This window comes from Penicillium diatomitis, assembly GCF_028827545.1.
Source record: "Penicillium diatomitis strain IBT 30728 chromosome Unknown utg000005l_segment0_segment0, whole genome shotgun sequence".
Lineage (NCBI taxonomy): Eukaryota > Fungi > Ascomycota > Eurotiomycetes > Eurotiales > Aspergillaceae > Penicillium > Penicillium diatomitis.
The window spans coordinates 785,280-803,872 of NW_026623177.1; the positions used below are offsets into that span (position 1 = coordinate 785,280).

Consider the following 18,593-nt stretch of genomic DNA (forward strand, 5'->3'; position numbering starts at 1 on the left):
GAAATGGCTCGATGACTGTGATGCTCATACAACGGATAGACATATGGCTACGGGTAGACATAGGTTTATTTGACCTCGGGCAGCTGTCATACCACGTATCCGGACCCACGAGCGCAGCTGGGCAACCGCGCGAGGAAAGGACTCGACAGCCGACATGGGCATTTCTGTGTCGAGGGGGGTTGGAGCATCGTGTGTACTTCACACGACATACGACTGCGTCATAATCCTGAAATGTCAAAGTCAAGTCACTTTTGACAAGCCCAAGACAGGCTTCCGTGGGCTAGATTGCTTCTCAGCGCAGGTCCATGTGATCTGTGAAAAGACAATCCAAAGTAATGACTCTGGTGCGAGATCGTTCCAATGCTGCTCCGAGCATATCAAGGTGCATTTTGGCCTCCAGAACCAGTGTCAGTGTACTTGGTGGTTGAATTTGTCGGAGATGGGGCATTGATATTTGTCTCTCCGTGCGAAGGTGCATCCTCGATGTCCTGTTCGAGGCCATCTTCATCACTAGCATGTTCTCCTTCGGTGTCCTCGATTCCGTTCTCATTCTCTTCAAGTTGACGGTATTTCCTTCTTGCCTTCTTCAGCTTGCTCGCTTTCTTCTTTCGCGCCGCCGCTGCCTTCAACGCAACGCGACTCTGGTCGCCCTTTTCCTGTGACTCCACTTTGTCTGCGAGAAGCGAGCGAGCGATCTTCTCATTTTGAGAGCGCGAACGTGTCGCCTGACATTTCACTACGATTCCCGAGGGTGCGTGACTAATCTGGACGGCCGAGTTGGTTTTGTTCTGGAAGAACGTTAGCGGCGCTTCTTTGTGTTTGTCTTCGTCTTCGTCTCCGTCCTCGTCTCAGTCGTGTTGCGGGCCCGGTCACATCTTTGCGAGGGGACCTCGTGAATTGGGGATTCATCGTCTCCGCATCTAGTAAACGTACAATTTTCTGTCCACCGGGACCAGTACCCTTCAAGTAGGAAATGGTCAGGTCGGCATCGTTGATCTTCAGACGGGGTGGAAGTGGCTTTGACGCGAGGTTTGGTGTCTGCGAGTACGACCGACAGGAAAGATTCGCAACCAATAGCGAGAGGCGCGGTTCAAAAGATGACAGTCTCCGATAAGCCTGAACAGGCAGTCGCAATTGATGCATCATTTTCTCCGGATGGTCTATGGTAGGGAGAAAGACGCAACCTCTCTATAGGTAAGCAGTGGGATCTTGCCCTGGGATTCGGTACTGACGTTGCTTCGGCCAGCCGCAGAGTGCCCGCCCGCGATAAGCGATAAGCGATAAGGAACTATGCGTATGGCCCTTGTTGGCCCTCAAGCTGCATGGAAAGCGTTTGAACGGTTTAGAACTCAAGGCTGAGGCCTGTTCGGAAATCCGACTCTCGGTCAGTAGTATGGTTGAGTGTAGAAAACATCTCGATCGAGTTGTAACAATACTATTACACTGTGAAACGTGAACAATGGACATTCTACCAGTCGGTCAGCGTCCATGGCGGTGTTGTTCCTCAAGAAATGATCTTCAACGGGAGTGTCCCTGAAAATCTTTCTGTCCGGGCCCCGACCGGCCCAGTCACGCCCACCTGCCCGGTTCTCCTCTCCGAAAGAGTCCAACGCTCCAACACTTCTTTCCCCCCTGGACCCGCCCATCCTCTCTCTCCACTTCCACGATTCAGTTTCACGACTCTAGTGCTCACTGCTCACTACTCGACACTCGATCTGCGATTTCTCAGACTCTCGACTCCCGACTTCTCCAACGCCTGCTGCCCGCCACTTTCTCAGAGCTCCCCTCTCCTTTCAGCGATTGTCTCCATCCGAGAATTCAGCCGGTCAATTCTCACCGTCCTCGTCATGTCCTCTCTTCTTTGGCTTTTGACCACCCTGGTGCGCTGGGTGCGCCTGAAGATTTACCAGTATGAGGTGACTTTTGCCATCTACATGCTGACCCCGGCCGAGAAATTCATTTTCAGTACGTGATATCTCCCTCAGGACTGTGTGTATTGAGAGAAAAACTGTGCATGCTGATCGTTCTTCTCCTTCCGCCAATGTACAGATTCCCTTCTTCTCACATTGGTCACTATGATCGCCACCGGTATCTACATCTATCTCCCCGACCATTTGCGAGCCATCTATGGTCACCTCTATTATTACTGGGTGGGCGAGAGACCCTTCATTGCAACTCGTCTTTCGACATCGGCCGGGTCAGCACTGGCAGACGTTGCCACACAGAGCCTCGACATTGTCTTCGAGACGGCCAAGACTGCCGTTGCGGCCTCGACAACGGAGGCCCTCGGCGAGTTGTGAGTGGGAGGTTTGCTGTCTTTGGACCTTGATAAGAAAGACCCGGGGACTTGAGACCCCGAAATTGGGGATCGACGTGGGCACTCACTCATAGAATCTGCACAAGAGCACCATGCTGCCTCCACGCGTCAGATTCCCGGTCTGCTTGATGCATTTGCGGCGTTGTTTCTTTCCATCGGGGCTTTCGCCCACTTCATAAGGCCCCTCTGTACCGATCCTTTCAGCCAGAGAGGTGCACTGGTACTCATCGCAGCGTTTAAATATTACCGCCAGCTTCTATCGTCGCGCACGGAGATGCGCCGTGGTTGTCACATGGATGAGCAAGACAGGACGGGCTTCTGTGTGATAACATGTCTCCACAAGGTCCATCCAAATCGGATGTTTTTGCTCCTGACTCTCTGCCCGATTTCGCCGCGACTTGGCTCGCCAAGCAGTCCGCTCGCTCAACATCCCCCGTACGGAGGTTGCCTGCCCGTGTGACTTTTTTGCCATGGGACGATCTACATTGGACCTGTCACGAAAAGAGGCCGGATCGACGATTAATATGTAATGTAATATGAAGATAGTAATGGAAACCACAGAATCACTCATCGACGTTGTGATACCTATTGAAAGAATAAAATATCCTGAATATATTCCCAAACGCCCGTAAAACGCCTGACACATGCTGAGTGGGGTGTGATAGTACAATCCAAATCCATAAATCGCGGAGCTTTTCCAGGTGACGGCCGCAATGCTATGATCCTCGTCCGATTAGACTGGTATGAAGCGCAAACACAGCGCGAGCCGAGCCGAGCGCATGGCTTCCAGCTCAGCTTTTCTGTGAGTTTCGCCCCCGCAATCATTTCACGTCACAATTTGTCCCGGGCACTTCATTCTCAGAACCCGTCATCCCGTTCTTCTTTGCGCCGTCTCTCATTGAGCAGGTTGAGATTGCTGTGTCTCTGCTTCCGCCTGAGCGGCCTGCGCCTGGGCGGCCAACGCAGCCTGTTCCCTCTCCCGTCGCTCTCGCCGAACCGCGTCCAATGCTCGCATACGAGCGAGCTCCTTGTCGATTTCCTCCTTGTCCAGTGGAATTTTGTGTGATTGTTCGGCGGTGGGCCAGAAGTTCTTCACGTGGAACCGGTCGTCGAGGTTTGTACCGAAGTAGTACATCCAGCCGATGGGGAAGAGGACGTATGTGCCAAACTGCAAGCATAGCAATTAGTTACTGTGCTGAAAACTCTCAAGGATGCGGCGATTGCGCAGTATGTGCAGTAGATTTATGTTTGATTCATGGTATGTTGCAAGCGGAGCTGACCTTGAAAACTTCCAGGTTTCCGCCCTGGAGGCGGCGGAGAATATTAGAAAACATGTTTTGGAGATGACAATTCTTCAATTGCAGAAATTTGATTCTGTAAGACTCTGCAGGATGTACGTGGTTCGTGCGATCCCCTTAAGTCCTTCTGCAGCGCCGGAGCATAAGCCGACTCAAAAAGTGACCGCGAGGTATCGGGATATGGCCTGATACGCCGGTCACGAGTAAAGCCACGTGACTGCACCCGGGTCTCGCCTGGTCATCTTTCCCGACCGCTGGACCTTCAACAAACAGCACAAACATCTTCTTGCCACGCTTGAGGGAGTCGCTACTCCGATTATTCATTCCAACCCAAAAAGGCTGATCACCTGATCAGCCGCGGGCCTCGGCTTGCAAGGCCCCCCCCCCCCCCCGCAAAATGTCTCCAATCCCCGATGGTCCGCAGTTGGCGTAGACGATAAACAGACAAATTCAATAGTCTGTTTGTCTCTTTAGAAAGGCTCCATAATCTCACTTGTTTGATTCTTCTATCGTGATTTGTTCGCCTGGGGACATTCTCTCTTCAACTTCGAAAATCTATACTATATATCCAAGTGGTACACCCGTCCACAATGTCCAATGAAGAGCTTATCAAGGTCTCTTACCAGGATCGCATCGCGATCGTCACATTGAATCGACCCGATAAACTCAATGCCTTGAACCAGGACCTGTACTATCTCCTGGGTGAGCGCCTGCGAGAGATTGACCAACGTGAAGACATCTATATCACCGTCCTCACTGGCACCGGTCGATTCTTCTCAGCGTATGCCGTGCCTTGACCCCAGTGCCTCCTGGTCTTCTCATACCTTCTCAACTCAATGCCCTACCTACTCCCCCCCCCCACCCAGCGTTTCTCACCTAACTGACATAACCGCACAACCCACAGCGGCGCAGACGTGACAAGTTCCCGTCCCGATGGCGATCTTGGCTCCAGCGCCCGACGCGAACTCGTCAAAGGCTTCGTCGCCAACAACGTGGACGTCACCCGCACATTCTACAACCACAGCAAGATCCTCGTCGTCGCCCTCAACGGCCCCGCCGTCGGTCTCTCTGCGGCTCTCGTCTCCCACGCCGACTTTATCTACGCCGCCCCCCACGCTTTCATCCTGACCCCGTTCTCGTCCCTCGGTCTCGTCGCCGAAGGCGGTGCCAGTCGCGCATTCGTCGAGCGTCTTGGAATCGCCAAGGCCAACGAGGCGCTGATCATGAGCAAGCGCATTCCTTGCGACGAGTTGGTCGCGGCAGGCTTCGTGAACAAGGTGATTGAGGCCGACTCGAAGAATCAGACTGATTCGGATGGCTTCTTGAAGAAGGTTCTGGCCGAGGTCGAGGATCGTCTGGGTACGCATTTGAACCAGTCGAGTCTGTTGAAGATCAAGGAGCTGGTTCGTCGGCCGGAGAGGGAGATTTTGGACCGTCAGAATGGTGTCGAGGCTTTTATGGGTCTCGAGCGGTTTATGATGGGTGTGCCACAGGAGGAATTCCGGAAATTGGCTTCTGGTGAGAAGAAACATAAGTTGTAGACTAATTGGTTCAGACGTTGTTCAGGATAGATCAGCTTATCGTGACATGTATACAACCCTACCAAAACTGCCTGAGCGAAAAGAAAGACACTATTCAACCTAAATCCTCGGAGTTGTAATCAATTGGCAAGGGACCTATGAGTTCCCCAATTGCGGTGCGACCTCGATGTTCGAAAAACAATATGACGACATCGTACTTGAGCTTGCGTTAAATCTACCCCCCTTCCCCCCCCCCCCAGTATATTTACTAGACGCCACTAAGCCATCATGCTGGCTCTTATGCAATTCGATTGATACAGTTGATTTGGTCGTGTCGATCCCCGAACACTAACTGGATTCATCACTTGCCTCTCGGTCTTCACGTTCTTGCTGCTTCAGAATATCTTGCCACTTTCCCAAGAACTCACTCATACCGCCGGGACCGGCCAGTGAGGCATCCACAAGCTCCTTCGGCACCTTGTGTGCTGAGAATTGAGGTGTGTTGAACGAGTAAGATTCCGGGTCATCTTTCTTAATGAGCCGGAACTCGGGGAGGAATGGAGCGAACTGGTCATCCCCATTCACGCCAGCTTCCTCGACACCCTCCTCCGAGGCTGTGTCACTTTCACTTTCACTTTCATCGTCGGAGTGGGGACTTAGCACGCTACCGTCTCGGAGAGAAATGCGAACAACTCCCTCTCCAAGTGAATCCTCTAACTCTTCCTCGAAGCCAATGGGGTCCTTCATGCGCAGAATTTCTAGCCAGCTGAACAGTAGCGGGTCCGTTCGCTGAGCCCAAGGATTGATGTCGATCAGCCATACACGCTGGTGAGGAGCAGGGATATACACATCGAAAGTGAAATTGGGGTCTGGGAACGTGTCTCGAAGCTTCTCATCGAAAAATGACTGAATGCGCGATCGGAGCATATCTCGCATGCCAAATAAGAAATCAAAATGATTTTGATCCCTTTGGCACATGCAGAGCAACTTTCGATTCCGCACAAAACAGCGGAATTCAAGCGAGGGATTGAAGTTGACGTACTGACGAAGGACCAAGTGGTAGGGCACCTCGGGGGGGACGTCTTCTCCCGCGGTCTTCTTATCCAACGCCCCATCCGCAGTTACAAAGTCTGGCTCACAGTCATCGAATGGGTGCTCCAAATCATGTGTGATGAAATCACTGCTCTTGAGAAGAAGATATATGTCGTTTGGCGAGCAGCATTGCGTGTCGTTGGTGGGAGACATGAAGGTTGCATCCTTTGGCGCGCTCCAATTCAACTTCGGTGTGACCTTGCCCCCTAATTCAGATATGATGCTCTTGACCCGAGTGTGTATATCCACCCACTCCGCAGACGGGTCCTGCTCACTCTCTTCCGCATCGTCATATTCATCGAGCTCGTCATCTTCTTTGCGTGGTCGGGCTTCAGGCGGTAGAACAATCCCGTCTTCACGGAGATAGTTCACGAATTCGTTTGACAGAGGTATCAGGCGGGACTTGGGAATGAGAGAGCGATACCTGAGCTTCAACGTCAGTCTCTCACGCGAAAACAATGGCGGGGAATGAGAGGCAAAAAAAGTACCGAGGATGCCAGTCATGGTAGGAGCAATGGAGAATATGAGAGTAAGTCACAGGTGGAAAAGGCAGGCGATCTGGAATCTCCTTTGACCTGAAGTCTTGGGTCTCACTTTCTGTGTCCATCGTCTCGGTCGGCATTCTCATTTTTCGAGGCTATGGTCAACCTATTTGACTCATTTGCAGAAGCGCGGGGATTGATTTTCTTTGAGACAGCCCTTGCCGGCGATAACGATAGATGACATAAGCCCGTATCCGTGCCGGCGGTGGATCTTGATGGTGGCTGGGCCCTGGCCGCCGGTGCGGGAGGTAAGTTACTCAGAGTTCAGACATCACAGGCAGATCAATAAGTTGTTTCATCACAACTCACAGGTTCAGCGTGCGCCATTGCCACCATGACTCCTGATGCTCCAGATCCCCAGAGCTTGAAATCATGGCAAGATGCCTTTCAGTATCCCATTCCCACAGTTCGCCGGCTCGAGCAGGAGCTGCGTCGCGACATTGCGAGTAATAGGGAGAAGCTCCGAGCTCTCGTGGGGTAAGTAGTTCACAATCGATTGACAGACATGCCAAGTCATAATTGACAAGCAGTTGGCTTTGTATAGAACGCGCTATCGGGAACTTGTGGGTACTGCCGAAACAATCGTGGATATGCACAGAGAGATCCAAGATGTAGAAGGTACTCTCATCGACGTTGCACGTCGTTGCAACCCGCGGCTTGTGGAGAAGAAGCATCAACACGCCCGCCAAATGAAGAGAGACGCTACAAATCATGGTAAAGCATTGTGGTTGTCCAGCTTAATTGATATGTAGCTAACCGAACCTGCAGATGCCGACAAGCATAGCTTCGGGGCACAGATGGCTCTGCTTCATCGATGCACAACCACTATTACCCGACTTTTGCGCCGTCGAGCTTCCTTGTTACTCACCGCAAAAATTCTCGTTATCTCACGCCTGCTCTTAAAGACGCTCTCTCAAAGTACGCCTTCGCCACCATTCCTGGAAGACCTGCGCAACCAATTGGCGAATTTACGCCGAACTTTACTTAAGCGCGTCGACAAAAAATTAGCCTCTGCCAAAGGGTCAGACGAAAATATCATTGAGTCATTGTCAGCATTTTGTCTTGCTACAAGCTCATCGTTCAGTGATGCGGTTCACCATTTCCATCAAGTGCGCCTTGACATGACTCTCGGACTTATAAATTCATCTCACACGAACATTCCCAGAGCTCTTCACCTATTCGTTCGGACTCTACAAAATTCAAAGATGCTCCAATCCCGCCAATTCAATGATGCGCTTTCCAAACTCAAGTCTCAGCCCATACTATCTGATCCAGATGTCTTGTCTCTGGAGGGTCTTGAAATAGACATCCTCAGTCGCTGGGCCGCCCCTGAGGTTTTGAACTTCACTCCATGGATCAGGCTGAACGAATCGACCCGCTCCGAAGCACTTCAGTCCACCAAGCAGTGGTCCGCGACGGCATTTACCAGATTTGAAGAAGCTAGTCGAGAGGCACTTGCACAGGGCACGGACTTTGTGGAGATGCTGGAGCTGCGGACCGGCACCATTGAATTTTGGTTGAGCTCATGGGGATCGACGACAACGCATGGATCAAATGAAGTATTCGAGCATCTGAGAAAGCTCTTCAATGATGTTTTGAAACGCATCCTAACCGACAAGGTATCCACAATTACCTCAGTCGCGGCACAAATCTCCTCTGCAGTTCGTAATTGGGAGATCATTGAACACGAACCGGTTCATTCTTTGTGGGACCATGATATGATCTCACACGATTACTCCGACGGGGCCTCCCAATTCAAGAGAAGTGTCCTGAACCGGCTTTACGGGCGCGATGAGGATGTCACCACCGCCTTGAAACAATATCAGTCCTGGCTTACCTCAGTTAGAAATGTGCATGACTCTATCGAAAGCCTTCGGCGGCATAAGTGGACCGACGTTCTGATCACTGAAGGTGAAGATGTCGAAGTCATGTCACGCCTGAACAGCAATGACCCTCAATTACTCTCTCACACATTGCGCTCGGCGACTCACGCGGCATACCAATCCCTCCAGGAGTCGTTCAATACGTCTTGCAATGAGATTGGGGCATCTTTCCCTGGCCAGAAAAGCACTTTTTTGCTTCGGCTTGTTCGGCATGTTCGCCGCGATATTCCTCCCACTTTTGTGACAGAAGGCTTTCTCTTCGCCGACAGCCTTGTCGCTAAGTTGCAAACTCTGCTCGCCGAGGACATCTGCTCGAATTTTGACATGGCTGCATTTGTTGGTCCTACTCACCAACGGTCGAAAGCCGGCGGCCTCAGAAATGTACCCGGGCGATCACTATGGGAAGGCGAGCCTCCTACCCCCGTACAGCCATCACCAACTACCTTCAAATTCCTTCGTCATCTGACGGCGATTCTGGAGCAAAGAGGATCTGATCTATGGGATCCGTCGACAACACGAATTTTGAAGAAACGACTCGGAAAACTTTTGAATGAATCGCTTAAATCTGCCATGAAAGAATTGGAAACAGGAGAGATTGAGAGCGGGAACACTGCTAGCCCTGCAAGCTCGGATCAAGGAACCGTCAAGAATGACAGTCAGGTGGCGGTTAAAATCCACTCTGACAAGGACATCTCAAACAATATGGCTCCGCAAGCGAATGATGCCAGCAATGATGGAGAATCTATGCATGATTGGAAGGTGCAGTTACTTTTCGATGCGTGGTATTTGACCACAATGCTCGGGGATTCCTCGCAGCTGGATGATGCCATACTACAAGTCCAAGCAAGCGTGGCGCCCAGCCCCGAGATGATCAAAACCATACAAACGTCGGCCAAAGACTACTGGAAACGAACAGAATTACTGTTCGGTCTCCTGGCCAGGCCATAGACAGGTCATAGTCAGTGCGCCAATCTCAATATCCGCTTGTCTGAACTCTGTTTTCAGCTGTACGAAATGGTAGCTACTTGTCGTGCGGCACCATAATGTGGAAGCCACGTCCCCTCTTCGTTGTGAAGACCTCTCTCTTGATGAACCCTGGCAGTCAGAAGGATATTCATAGCTTGGATTTAACTCATTCATTCCAACCTGGAGGCCAGATCAGTTTTTTTTCTCAATCATTGGCATCGCAGATTCCTGTCTGCGGGGGCTGGGCTATTCAAAAGTTCCGAGCATGCGTCTAGAAGCCCACTAGAAATCCTGTTCTGTCACAGTCCTGAAGCGATCAAGGAGAGCAAACAAACAGAATCTTCACATGGCGTTGCTGATCGGCGAGGTAGGTATGAGCTGTCATATGTAGGGGAGACTGAGACGCCACCAGAAACCTTCCGCTCTGTTCCAGATTCGTGATCATGGTAGCTTTTACAACAATACCATGTCTATAATAGTCCGAAATTCGCAGAGCACCTTTGCCAGTCAACTATATACACTGATTGTGAGGCTTTCCGGCAATAATAGGTCGTAAAGGGTGACCCTGCATGTATGTCTCACATGCACTGTGCTGAAAGCATACCACGAAGCTACACATGGCTGTTGACCAATTACCCGATTGAACGACCCTGGCAGTATCACGCTTGGATTCCCATTACAACTGGGACCACGCGGAGACCTTAGGTCCCAGCGCGAGGGTCCACTTAAAGTGTGTCTTGGTGTCCGACCCTCTTCGCCTCTATGTTGGGATATGGCATGAGGCTGGACGTTGTTAGGTTGATCTACGATGCGTCAAAGCGCGGGTCGTATAAAGCTGATGGGTTGAGCCTTTCTTCAATCCTGAAATGGACAGACCGCAGCCCGCGCGACTGGACCTTGATCTCTGCCAATTTCGAAGCCGATGAAGCCAGGAAATGTTCTGGCTCATTTTGGCTTGGGTAGCGAGTTCGTTGGTGCCGGCTACACAAGCGATATGCCTTCCCTCAAGCACAGTATGCTCGCTAGGGGATGTCTCAATTCGACGAGAATGGTGAGAGGTCCCACCACAACGTTCATCTGCAATACAAGCGAATGACTAACATACATCAGGGGAGAACTGACGCCTACTGAACGAAAGAGCTACACTGACGCAGTACTGTGTCTGGCTCGAAAACCACCTCGCCTCTCGACTGCACTTTATCCAGGTGTTCGCAGTCGATTCGACGACTTTGTTGCGTATGTCTATTGAACTTGCTCCTGTTTCGGCAATTTTGAACTTCCATTGACTCCGAATGAACCACCGCAGGACTCACATCAACTATACTCTCCATGTGCATTATAGCGGCTTGTTCTTACCATGGCATCGTCGATTCACCTGGCTCTGGGAGCAGGCATTAAGAGAGGAATGTAGCTACACAGGCTATCTACCGTGAGTGCTGCATGATTATCTGCTGGAGTGATGTTTAGCTCACTCGCCATGTTGAAGATACTGGAATTGGCCGCTCTGGGCCCACGATCTCAAACACAGCCCCCTGTTCGACTGCAGTGAAACTTCACTTTCCGGCGATGGTGAATACAACCCCGGAGAACAGTCCATTTCGGGCGGCAGTGTTACACTTCCTCGAGGCTCTGGGGGAGGATGTGTTCGATGCGGCCCCTTCAAGGATTTCCAGATTCATTTAGGACCCTTCTCTCGCGAGCTGACATCGTTCACCGATATACCTTCCCCGAGGTTTGAGTACCATCCGCACTGTCTAAACCGCAGCCTCAACAATTTCGTCAGCTCAAACTATGACAATGAGACTGTTGTATCGCGTCTTCTTTCGTCCTCGGATATTTCTGACTTTCAGCTGGTGCTGGATCACTGGCCAGCCCGACCTGATGGAGTCTTAGGACCCCACGGAGGAGGCCACTTCAGCCTTGGATCCACCATGCAAGATCTGTTTGCCTCGCCACAGGATCCAGCATTCATGTTGCATCACGGTATGATTGATCGCCTCTGGGCAATGTGGCAGAGCAAGGACGAGCGACATCGCCGATATGCACTCAACGGCACCGCAACCATTCTGAACCCGCCGTGGGGAAAGCCCGTCGCTCTCGATACGGTGATGGAGTTTGGTGTTCTTGATCAGCCTTGTCAAATCAAGGAAGTGATGGACCCAATGGGACATGGGCTGTGCTACAAATACACCTAAGTTTCATATGTTTTTGATGTTATTCTAGGGCAATTGAACAAAGCTAGACAATATGGACGTTTGGTATCAGAATGCTCGAGTCAAATTGAGGGCCGTAGAATTCTTTATCCGCATCGGTCTCTGCTCCATCTGCATCATCGTCAACCCTGGCATCATCCGCGAAGGAAGAAGTTTATCCACACCCATCAATCGGGCGGTTTGGACAGGCCGAGACCATTTCACGTGAGAACGCGCGAGCTTAGTACGCTTACCTAATCTTGATTTCCGCGGGGGTAACGTCACTGGGAACTTCGCCGACGGGAAATGTTTCTGACTTCAACAACACTCAATCATGGCCCACCCTAGGCTACAGTTCCTCTATCCGAGCCTGATACGGTCAGTTCGCTCATGCAGACCACATACATATCGATCTATTCGAAGCCAGGAGCTCCAACATGCCTTCCATACCACTCAAATGCGCCGCCAAGAGACCTACCAGCGACGATATGGACCTGCCGTCGAACCCAACTTGCCGCCTCCGCCGCGGCCTCAAGATAACCAGTCCGGTCAAGGTATAGACGAAAAGACGGCTGCGCCGAATACAGAAAGCACCTCAGCAACCGAAACGGATGCGTCCCACCCCAACGAATCTCCCTCACAAGCGCAGCAAGAGGCGCAGCTATCCCAGGTAGACACGCATCAGGATATGGCTGACGCCGCTGCCTCCACACTGTCAGAGCAAGCCGCAGGCGAAGCAACAAAGCGGCATGCCACTCTGGAGCCACCTCTTCGAGAGGAGGAAGGTTCCACCCACGAGGATGAGGATTCCAACTTCGCGGGGGCTCAATCCTCAATGTCGGGGTCCGGTGATGCTGGGGAGGAAATGTCTCAGATGCCGCCGTATATGAATCGCAGTGCCTTTGAAGACGTATATCACATGCCCTCCCCGAATTCTGGCCTCGCAACAACAGAGGCACCCGCGCCAAACAAACCTCCTCATATGAGCCCGGCGCCTTACGTCCATCACTTTGACACATACTCTCTCGTCTTGGATTTATCCAGGGGAGGATACACCAGTGAACAGTCAATTACCATAATGAAAGCCGTGCGGACCATCTTGCAGAATAATCTCGACTTTGCCAAGCAGAGTTTGACGTCGAAGTCGGATGTGGAGAACGAGGAGTACCTCTTCAAAGCAGCCTGCTCGGAGCTTCAGCAGTCTTTGCAAACAGCCCGAAACTCCGAAGTGCAGAGGCAACGCGCATCTCGAACTCAATTAGAACACGAAACCGATATCTTGTCCCAGCGTCTCAACCAAGAGCTGGCGGGCATGAAGGATGAGATCAAAGGCATGTTCAACGATCACAAAATGGCCACTCGAGAACATCAACGTGTGATCGATACCATGGTCCAAGAGTCCAACTACAAGATCACAGTCTCGCTCAATAGTGACGGAAAGAGCGAAATTGAGGGCTTGCGCTGGATTTTGACTCGGCGCGCTGCCCTGACTGTCGCCATTTGTGCCTGTAAGCCATCCTTTTGCCAGGCCACCCCTGAATATAAGTATTTACTGATCATTCCTTCCAGTCATGATCATTGTCTTCCTCAAGTATTCCTCGGTACGGCGCACGAAGGAGCCGAAGCCCTCCAGCGAGGCAGAGAAGCCAGTGACGAAAGAGGTCACGAAAGAAACTCGCGTCATTAACGAAACCACCCCTCCCGTGGAAGGCTCTCCCGTTGTCGAAGCCCATCTGGGGGAATCATTAGGCTGATATAATCGCCTACCTCCTTGAAACTACAGTAGATCTTGCACACCGAGCAGCATTACTGTCTTGTTTTTCCCTTCTCATCTTTCGTCCTCCCACTTGTACAATTTTTTCCCGTCAGCCCGGTTGCAGTTTCTTTGGTCCTCGAACCATTTCTCGGCGGAAGTCAATACCTGTATCATTATAAACATAGACACTCGATACCCCACACAGAAATACAATTTACCGTGATTGTTACTTTCCAGCATCCCTGCGGCGTGCATTCTTTGATACCAAGTTGACTCTTGCTTCTATTGTATGGATCATCCGCTATTCCGTCGGCGGTCTTTCCAGATTCGCTCAAATGATAGTATCTCCCTCAAACCCCTCTGACCTTGGCCTTGTTTGGAATCCTGAACACAAACTTTTGGCTGGTTGCGTCGAAATTTTGAGGCTTTACGCCCCGACAGCCTCTTTCTTACCTTTGACCGATCGCGAAGGAGTAAAAGTGGTATCCTCGACCAGGAGGCTAGAGTAAGAATTATAAAATTGCAGCAGGCATCTTTCATTTTTGGGAATGCAGAAAAGGAACTTCATTACATGTCAGCGTCCTCCTTTCTTGGTTTGAATGCAGGAAATGGTTCGGTCAATACACCTCAGGAGATGTAGCTGCCAAGGACTGCCTTGGCTTGATCGTCAAGACGCTCCTGTGCAAACTGCGACACCCGACCGCCGTTCTTCTTGTCAGCTTCCTTCAGATAAGATCCGACCCAGGCCTTCAGGTCGATTCCTGTTTCGGGCCACGGGTCCCTGGGCTGCATGCGAATAGTGTTGAGTGGAGTGAAGCCAACACCAAACGACATCTCCTCGGCATCAATCTCAATAATATCATCCTTGTGGACAACCTCGGGAGGCATCTCCAGAAGCTTCAGGAGAGTGTTGCAAGTGAACGACCAACCCTTGATATACTTGGTCGCGAACGCTTCAGAGTTGGCCAGGGTCTTGGTCAATGAAATGACGGCTGTCTTGCGATCCAGTGGACGCGCCAGCTTCTGAGTGTCAGCGAGGACAAGTCCGAGGTAGACGCCCTTGAAAAGACTGCAAGCAAGCGATCATTAGTTTTTGCTGAGATACGTATATATGCTCCACAACTTACTCTGCTTGAATCTTCTCGCAGATCTGCTGGATTGTATCTGGGCTGTAGCCCTTTTCGTCATGTGCGGTCACAAAGTGATAGAAGCGCACAAAACGAATTGATAGGTTCTCCGTCTTCGAATTCTGAAGGCGTTGGAGAATGATTTGCATGATTTGAATGAAGTATGGCTGCATGACGGTGCTGGAAGGAATGTCAGCATAAGTGCATATCAAGCTTTGACGTGAAATGTTACTTACGGTGGGAAGGTCGCGACCACAGCCTCCAGCAAATCAAAGCCATATCCTTCATTCGTTTTGGTAGACAGCAATTTCTGGAAAATGCCCAGGATAGGCTCAACCTGGCCGTGCTCGATGATATACTGGGAACCACGAGGAATGATCGACGAAAGAAGGCGAACGAGGGCAGGAATATTGCCCCGAGATTCCCACATCACCGGCATCAAGATTGGAGCGATCAACTCCTGGTAGTAGGTGGGCAAATTCGCAGAAGGGTTGGCTTCTAGCAGGGCGGCAAAAAGTTGGAAGACGTAAGGCATGAACTCTGATGAGCAAGCGTCAGCAACATAGTCTCGTTCCATCATCGCGGAATGAAATAGTTACCTTGAACATCATTCTGCAGAATACCAGCGAATGGTGCGTAAAGTGCTTGTTCAAGCTTGTCAGGGTTCGCGGGAGCCGCAAATCTAAACTCAGTCAGTTTCTTCTTCTTCGATCGGTGGCGGGAGACGAAAAGGTCCAGGTCTCACCGAATGAAAGCACCCATGGCCTCAAAGTGGTAGTAGTAAAACTTGGGGTTGCTGGGGTTTGTGCGGATGATGTCGGTGATGCTAATGAGTCTGGCCAGAACGACATCCGTGAAGGGCACAACGCCCTCTCGAATGACAACCAGCACCCGCATCACACATCGCATGAGGAACTCATTTTCTTGCACCTTTTCAGGAGCCGGGTTGCTTTGGATTAGCTGGAAAATGTGCTCCAGAAGTTCCTTGGACAAAGGAGTTATGTCTGCAGGCGGGATGACAGGCTGGCCCTGGGCGTCACTCAAGAAGAGTGCTCGTTCCACAGCGATTGCAGCATAGGTGTACACAACATAGTTAGGAGACGCGAGATGTTTGACCAGGATTGGAAGCACCTGTTGCCACTGCTCCTTGGTGATGATGCTGCGGAAATTGTAGAGGTACTTGATAGCATCCACCTTAAGAATAGGGTGAATACCGTCATCGGCAATAAGATCCGCGGCCAGATGCTGCTGGAAGAAGTCAGTGATACTGACGAGACTATTCGTAGCTGTGACACCATGTGTTGAAGTCGCAACACCCTTGGCGGCGATCGCAGAGAAGAGATATGTCGCTGTATCCTTGGATTTCCAATTCGAAGAGGGACTCTTTGCGTATTCGGCAAGATAGTGCTCAATGTATTTCAACGTCACTTTCGTCACGGATGCCTCAAACTTCTCAGCTAGTCGTCGAAGGAAGTCCGTGGCGGCGCGTCGCCTGGTCTCACTGTCGGAGCCTTCGAGATCGCGACGAATGAATTCAATGGGTTCATCTTCGAAGAGCTCCTCATCTGAATCGCGCAGGCTAACATTGGGCAATATGACCTTTTCGATGATCTGCCCAAGAGTCTCTTCGGCCTGGAAAGACGCCGCGTGCTCAGGCATACTAGCAACTGAAGTCAAGAAATGGAGCGCCCGGCTGACGAGAATGTCATACTTGGTTTCTTGGCCAATGGTTGTCAAGAAGCCCCAAGAGCTCTGGATGAATTGTCCAACATGGGGCCCAAAGGCATCGAGATACTTCTGAACGTACAAAGTCAGAGCCTCAAAGATACCAGCCCGAACATATTCCAGTGGACCAGCCTCAGTTTCGTCATCGGTGTGTAGAAGTTCGTTGTCGTACGTGAGGTACTTGAGAAGAATCTGGGCTATCCCGGTAATGTTGTCTTCAAACATGGGAGGAAGATCGTGGCAGGAAAGGTCATAAAACAGCTTGATCATCAAGTTGAGCTGCGTGTAGCCCCGGGTGAGATTTTCCTTATTCGTTTTGTTTTGTTCGAGATAAGCATCGAGACCCTAGGTAGAGATATATTGTGAGCATGCTGAGTGTCGCCAAGACCAGGTGTAAAATCAATAAGGGCAAACGTCGATGGAAGGGATTCAATCAATACCTCGAACAATGACAAGAATGGTGTACCAAACTTTTCCAGAACATGGTTGATCTCGATGTAGAGCTCATTAGACTGGAACAGAGGTCGCCAGCGCTTGAAGATTGAGTGCGCGACTTGCAAGACGCCAATGTTCATGGTAGGGTTCGACGGGGAAAGTTTTGAGACAAGGTCCTGGAGCATTGAAGACACTCTGATTAGCATACCTTCTCCTGACCAATAGAGGATTTACAGAAAAAGCACTCACATCAACGAGAGTATCCCATCGCTCCCAGAAATCACTGTCCGCGATGACGCTTACGGCTTCGCCCAATTGAGTCTGGATCGATGGCGGAACAGAGATCATCAAGGTGATCAGCTCGCGCTTAATTGTTTCCACTTCATTCTGAGGTAATTTCCAGTTTCCATCCTCATTGGTCCAGTTACGCTTGACGAAGTTCTTGAAGCAGAGAGCGCTGGCAAGACGAATGTTGCTAGGATAGGATTCGGATGCCGAGATTTGAAGGAGCTGCAACGAAAATCCTGGTTTCTGTTCTTCCTGTCGAAGAGCGGCCTCGGCTAAATGTAATTAGTCAAAATGTGTCAATCGAGTTGCGGACCAGAGTCAAGGCAGCACACACCACCTACCTTCTTTGTTTCGCCGTGGATCCAAGCTTGCTTCCAACAGAGCTCCAAGCGCCTCCGCCATTTTCACCGATGCGTTGATGCTGGTCTGTAAAACAAATAGATGAAAATACCCTACCACAGACAGAGATCAATGCGGATGTCACAGCAATAGATCCTCGATTGGTGGCCAGGGAGATATGTAGACTGAGAGGTGTGGCTTTTTCAAGGCTGATGCAAAGGAGCCGTTAAAAGGCAGTTCTGACAATAAACAGTGAAAGCGGCGTCGCTGAGATTATTGTACAGACAGCCCACTACGTAAACACACTAGTCCATATACGGTTAGATCGTGACATGCTATCTGCGATCTCAGGCATTTACACTTCTTGCCTTACTGCCTGAGGATCCGGCGAACCTGACGACCGCTTTCTCTTACCCCACTCTCAAACCGTCCTAGCAGCATTTTTCTGCCTCGAGCTCTCAAGGCGGAGTCTTAACATCATAGGCCTCAGGTGACTCAGTTCCATAGACTAAGATAACCACAACCTGCTTCCTTGATGTTCCGCTCATGAGACCGTCACTCTCTTCAATCATCCGCTGACCCATTGCATGGAACTCGAACATCTTCTTTCTGAGACCTTCACCGGCTTAACTATACCCTATATGTTGAAGACAGTGGTGGAACCCCGCATTGAATAGGTCATATGAAAATCGCATTTTTATCAAGCTCCGCTACCTGTGTGAGTAAGGTCTTGATGTGAAACCTCTCCATCGATCAAAGTGGAGATTTTCCAAGGCGAACCCAGTCCGATCAGCGACTTTGGTGGCAGTCAATACTCGTGATTTCCGGAGAAGGCTTCCTTAAGTGTGTTTCTCGGCTCTGTATCTGGCAAGCCTTCTAGGCGAGCTGCTTGACGCGATTGCTTGCGCTGACCTATCATGACAAAAAAGAACGCTTAGTTGCGCTGTTCAACAATTATTTTCTTCTCTCTTCAATAGCTGATTGTTCCCCGATGATGCTCTCTCAGCATCAAATCTCAAAATCTCTTCGTCTAGTCCTGCAGATGTCTTGAAGACATTAGGCGTCAATCGACCCAAGCACCATTCATCACGATCTCATAAGAGTACATCAGCC

At 50.7% G+C, this 18,593-nt stretch overlaps 9 protein-coding genes across 9 annotated transcripts; 5 read left to right on the forward strand and 4 right to left on the reverse strand.

The window, feature by feature from the left end:
* Positions 1-377: 377 nt before the first annotated feature.
* Positions 378-1,146, reverse strand: N7539_004916 (peptide chain release factor family protein; the record flags this gene model as incomplete). The annotated part of the gene is made up of 2 exons (XM_056934518.1): positions 378-788; positions 934-1,146. The coding sequence occupies 2 exons, from the start codon at positions 1,144-1,146 to the stop codon at positions 378-380; spliced, it is 624 nt and encodes a 207-aa protein (XP_056789712.1).
* A 701-nt stretch (positions 1,147-1,847) lies between these two features.
* Positions 1,848-2,300, forward strand: N7539_004917 (serine palmitoyltransferase small subunit family protein; the record flags this gene model as incomplete). Its single annotated transcript, XM_056934519.1, has 2 exons — positions 1,848-1,965; positions 2,050-2,300. 2 exons carry the CDS (start codon positions 1,848-1,850, stop codon positions 2,298-2,300), a joined length of 369 nt encoding a protein of 122 aa, XP_056789713.1.
* A 912-nt stretch (positions 2,301-3,212) lies between these two features.
* N7539_004918 (uncharacterized protein) lies at positions 3,213-3,651 on the reverse strand (the record flags this gene model as incomplete). Its single annotated transcript, XM_056934520.1, has 2 exons — positions 3,213-3,485; positions 3,598-3,651. 2 exons carry the CDS (start codon positions 3,649-3,651, stop codon positions 3,213-3,215), a joined length of 327 nt encoding a protein of 108 aa, XP_056789714.1.
* Positions 3,652-4,205: 554 nt separating this feature from the next.
* Positions 4,206-5,156, forward strand: N7539_004919 (dodecenoyl-CoA isomerase; the record flags this gene model as incomplete). Its single annotated transcript, XM_056934521.1, has 2 exons — positions 4,206-4,396; positions 4,520-5,156. 2 exons carry the CDS (start codon positions 4,206-4,208, stop codon positions 5,154-5,156), a joined length of 828 nt encoding a protein of 275 aa, XP_056789715.1.
* A 327-nt stretch (positions 5,157-5,483) lies between these two features.
* cdc123 (cell proliferation protein CDC123) lies at positions 5,484-6,855 on the reverse strand (the record flags this gene model as incomplete). Its single annotated transcript, XM_056934522.1, has 2 exons — positions 5,484-6,651; positions 6,716-6,855. The coding sequence occupies 2 exons, from the start codon at positions 6,853-6,855 to the stop codon at positions 5,484-5,486; spliced, it is 1,308 nt and encodes a 435-aa protein (XP_056789716.1).
* Positions 6,856-7,103: 248 nt separating this feature from the next.
* Positions 7,104-9,600, forward strand: N7539_004921 (COG1/VPS51 family protein; the record flags this gene model as incomplete). The annotated part of the gene is made up of 3 exons (XM_056934523.1): positions 7,104-7,246; positions 7,314-7,483; positions 7,538-9,600. 3 exons carry the CDS (start codon positions 7,104-7,106, stop codon positions 9,598-9,600), a joined length of 2,376 nt encoding a protein of 791 aa, XP_056789717.1.
* Positions 9,601-10,540: 940 nt separating this feature from the next.
* N7539_004922 (tyrosinase family protein) lies at positions 10,541-11,813 on the forward strand (the record flags this gene model as incomplete). Its single annotated transcript, XM_056934524.1, has 4 exons — positions 10,541-10,689; positions 10,729-10,854; positions 10,925-11,047; positions 11,105-11,813. The coding sequence occupies 4 exons, from the start codon at positions 10,541-10,543 to the stop codon at positions 11,811-11,813; spliced, it is 1,107 nt and encodes a 368-aa protein (XP_056789718.1).
* A 331-nt stretch (positions 11,814-12,144) lies between these two features.
* Positions 12,145-13,564, forward strand: N7539_004923 (CCDC90 family protein; the record flags this gene model as incomplete). The annotated part of the gene is made up of 2 exons (XM_056934525.1): positions 12,145-13,318; positions 13,380-13,564. 2 exons carry the CDS (start codon positions 12,145-12,147, stop codon positions 13,562-13,564), a joined length of 1,359 nt encoding a protein of 452 aa, XP_056789719.1.
* Positions 13,565-14,193: 629 nt separating this feature from the next.
* On the reverse strand, positions 14,194-17,543 carry N7539_004924 (uncharacterized protein; the record flags this gene model as incomplete). The annotated part of the gene is made up of 8 exons (XM_056934526.1): positions 14,194-14,635; positions 14,694-14,873; positions 14,930-15,233; positions 15,293-15,375; positions 15,439-16,763; positions 16,859-17,029; positions 17,103-17,413; positions 17,483-17,543. 8 exons carry the CDS (start codon positions 17,541-17,543, stop codon positions 14,194-14,196), a joined length of 2,877 nt encoding a protein of 958 aa, XP_056789720.1.
* Positions 17,544-18,593: the final 1,050 nt, after the last annotated feature.